Below are 4,182 nucleotides of genomic sequence, written 5' to 3' on the forward strand. Positions count from 1 at the left end.
GGATTTTACTGTTTGTCTGATATTCCAATTATTTCAATTATTTCCTGGTGTACTGGTGTTACCTATCCTTCATTCTAACTGTTACTCTGCGGCCCTCGTGTGTGTTTTTAAGTCATCGGCTATCGGCCCGGCCGTTGTGAAGAGTGTCCCTGTCATATTCCTTATTCACCAGTACATTCATTTATTTATTTATTTTTAATTGTTTATTTTTGTGATTTCTTGATGGCTACTGTGTCTTGCATGAAATGTAGCTTAGCTATTAAGGATGGCACAGATAACATGTTGAGATGTGATGGTTGCAACAGACCTATTCATGCCTCCTGTTCGGAGCTTACTGCTGCGGAACTAAAGTGTTTCAACCTACGCTCAAATGTTAAGAGACGTGTGAAATACCTCTGTCTTGAGTGCGAGCAGGGTCTTCACCAGATTCCTAAAATTTTGCAATTAATAAGCGAGATGAGAGATGAGATACGTGAGCTGAAGCGATCAGAATCCGTTGATGTTGGAGTGACACAGGTGACGTCTGGGCCCTCCCCTCAGTCCAGTGAAGAAATTATTAATGAGGTGTTTGAAAGAACTAAGCGCTCCCATAACTTAATCATACATGGGAGTATTGAGAGAGGTGCTAACAGGCAAGACCAGTTGCAGATTGATTCTGATATGGTTCAATCAATTCTTAATGAATGTGTTGTTTCTGAGCAAAATTTTAAGTTTTTCAGAATAGGAAAGTTTGATTCTACCAAGGAAGCGCGTTCTCGTCCTATAAAGGTTAGTTTTTCTTCACCTGATCCAGTGTCTGTCATTTTGCGGAGGTTCAAAAAGTTGAAGTCCAAGTTCGAGAAAATATACGTTGCTCCCGATAGAACTCCACAACAGGTAGCATTTTACAGATCTGTTAGATCTGAGTTGGATCAACGTTTGGCAGCGGGAGAGTCAAATCTCCGAATAAAGTATATATCCGGGATTCCATCTGTGGTGGAGTCGCGTTCGGAAAACTAAACTTGCCCAACCGGATTGTTTCTGCTGATCTGTCCCATGAACTATTAGAGGTCACTATTTTTTATCAGAATTGTAGAGGCCTCAATACTAAATTATTGCCATTTTTCAGATCAGCATGTGAATATACGTATGATATAGTTTGTATAACTGAGACATGGCTTGGTGATTCGGTTTTTGATGGTGAATTGTTTCCTCCAGGATATAAAGTGATTAGATGTGATAGACAGTTTGGTAGGGTTAATAGGTCTCGTGGCGGTGGAGTTCTGGTTGCGGCTTCTAACAGTACATCTTTCAGCCTTATTGATGGAGCATTTTTGACCGATCGTGTCCCCTTGGTGGATGTGGTTTTGTGCCGTTTTACTGAGCCCTTTACTTTTATTGTGTGTGTGGTTTATATTCCGCCTGATATTACTGTTTTTCAGCTTGAGACTTTTACTACTGCATTGGAGTTGAATTTTTCTGGAGAGACTGTGTTCCTTGTTGGTGACTTCAATTGTCCTGATTTTGTTTGTTCTAGTCGTGGTCCTAAATCAATTCTTTTGCAGAACTTCTGTGATCTCCTGGGTCTGCGTCAGTTCAACTCCGTTCTTAGCGGGGATCTCAGGCTGCTGGACTTAGTTCTGGCGAGTAATAATTTTGAGGTGTCAGTCATTCATTGCGACTCTCCTTTTGTTCCTGAGGACCTATACCATCCTGCTTTGAGTATGGTTTTATCTCTGGAATCTCCCAAGCGTCGGGTAAATTTTCCGAAGAAGTATAATACATTTTATAACTTTAAGAGGGCTGATTACTCTTCTTTGTCTACGGCAATCAATTCCGTTAATTGGGATATTATAGCAGAGTTCAAGAGTGTCGATGAAGCTTTGGATTTCTTTTACGGCAAACTTTTCGAGATTCTGGATGACCTTGTTCCTAGAAGGACTAACTATTCGGCAGATCCTGACTTCCCTGTCTGGTTCACGAGAAAATTAAAACGTGATATCCGCTTGAAGAACTATTACAGAGTGAAGTGGCGTAATGGTGGTGAAAAAAGATATTTTTTTCGAATTTAAGCGATTGAGAGCACTGGTCAAGTCTGAAATTAATTTGGAGTACAGCAGATATCTGTCCGAGGTGCAGAGCCAAATAAGATCAAACCCCTCTTCATTCTGGAAATATCTGGATCAGAGAAGGGGTTCCACAAGAATTCCTGGAGTCTTTCATTCTAATGAACGTCTTTATGACGATCCCAGAGAAATTGTTGATTTATTTGGAGCTCATTTTTCTAACGTGAATAACCTGACTGCTGCCAGTGTTCAAGATTCTGAATATTCGACGAACTTTCCACCAGTCTTTGTTCCATCAGTGACAGATGATGAGATAAAGTCCATTATGGAAAAATATCCTGACCGATTAACATCTGGTGACGATCAGCTTCCAGCTGTGTTCTTGAGGGAATGTAGCTCTGCTCTGGCCGGACCTCTCCACCGTATAATCTCCATTAGCCTTAGTTCTTTTACTTTTCCTATGAGATGGAAGAGGGCTAGGGTAGTTCCGGTGTTCAAGAAGGGTGATTCGTCTTCTGTGGAGAATTATAGACCTATTTCCATTTTGTCGAACTTTGCTAAGGTATATGAGGAGGTCCTGTATTCAAGCATTTACCACCATATTAAGCAGCGTTTATCATCAGCACAGCATGGTTTTGTCCGGGGAAGGTCGACAGTAACTAACCTAGCCACAATTTCGCAGGTCATAGCAGAGTCCCTTGATGATGGAGGTCAGGTTGATGTGATCTATACAGATTTCTCACGCGCCTTTGACACCGTTGACCATAATTTGCTTTTGAACAAGCTAGCATCACTTGGTTTTGCGCCTGACTTTGTGAGGTTGCTTCGTTCCTATTTGAAGGGTAGAACTAATTATGTTTTCTACAATGGATTCAGATCTTTTGAGTATGAGCTCAAGTTTGGCGTTCCTCAGGGATCTAACCTCGGACCATTGCTGTTTATAATATTTATTGATGACCTTTTATGCTCTCTCAATTGTGAGGCTCTAGCCTATGCTGATGATCTGAAGCTGTTCATGAGAATACATGGAATTAATGACCAATTACTTCTTCAGTCGAGTTTAGAGTTGGTTCAAAGTTGGTGCTTGCGGAATGGACTTATTTTAAATTTGAAGAAGTGTTTTAAAGTTACTTTTACCAGGAAGACGCAGCCACTAGCTTTCGATTATCACATTGGTGGTGATTTAATTGCGGCTGGAGATCACTTTCGTGACCTGGGAGTTTGGTTTGACAGTGAGCTGAGTTTTGTTCCACATGTTGAGGATCTGTGTTCATCTGCCTGTAGGTCTTTGGGTTTTCTGTTCAGGAGCTTCCGTGAGCTAGACGATCTATCTGCTCTCAGAAATGTCTACTTTTCCCTTGTTCTCAGTAGGTTGGAGTATGCTAACATGATTTGGTTCCCAATTTATGCAACGCATCTTACTCCCATTGAGCGAGTTCAGAGGAAGTTCCTGAAATACGTCGTTTATAGGAAGACAGGCATATATCCAGAGCGTGGTGTTGATCTTTCCGGCATAATGGAGGAGCTGAAGCTTTCAACTTTATTTGAGCGGCAGGTTCAGCAGTGCGCGAGATTCGCCCAGAAACTCTTAGGTGGAAGGATTGACTGCCCATTTCTGCTCTCTCGGGTGAACATTCACGTCCCGAGGATGGCAGCCAGGAGTTCTCCAACATTTGGTCTGCCCACGCCTCGGACCAACATACTCCAGCGGGCACCTGTGTATAGGCTTTGTGATTGTGCTAACAAAGTCAATATAAGTCTATTGTAATTGTTTATTTAAAGTTTTTTTTTTTTTACTTCTTTATAACTATCATTTTTTGGAGTACTTGCCATTTCGTTTAGTTTTTTAGGGAATTCACATGTATTTTCTTTAAGTTGATGTAATTTGTTACTGGGAAATTTCCTGTTGGGTAAATAAAGTTATTATTTATTATTTATTATTTATTTATAAGCATTACAATAAATTTCCTTACGAAATCTTTTCTCCAAATTCGTACTTTGTGTGTGTATAAATATTTTTTATTAATTTCTCAAGTCAAAATAAAAAGTTAATAATCTCATTCTGTTATATGTTATATGTTATATGTCGACCTTCAAAAGTTACCGCACAAGGCTTCAGCATATTCAGCAGGCTGGT

At 40.4% G+C, this 4,182-nt stretch overlaps 1 protein-coding gene across 1 annotated transcript; it reads left to right on the top strand.

Annotated features, from left to right (window-relative positions):
* Nucleotides 1-222: 222 nt before the first annotated feature.
* LOC123678645 lies at nt 223-3,813 on the top strand. Its single transcript, XM_045615779.1, has 4 exons — nt 223-950; nt 1,109-1,736; nt 1,779-2,003; nt 2,053-3,813. Exons 1-4 carry the CDS (start codon nt 223-225, stop codon nt 3,811-3,813), a joined length of 3,342 nt encoding a protein of 1,113 aa, XP_045471735.1.
* The last annotated feature ends 369 nt before the right edge of the window (nt 3,814-4,182 follow it).

Source organism: Harmonia axyridis, chromosome 4 (genome assembly GCF_914767665.1).
Source record: "Harmonia axyridis chromosome 4, icHarAxyr1.1, whole genome shotgun sequence".
In the NCBI taxonomy this organism is placed as follows: Eukaryota; Metazoa; Arthropoda; class Insecta; order Coleoptera; family Coccinellidae; genus Harmonia; species Harmonia axyridis.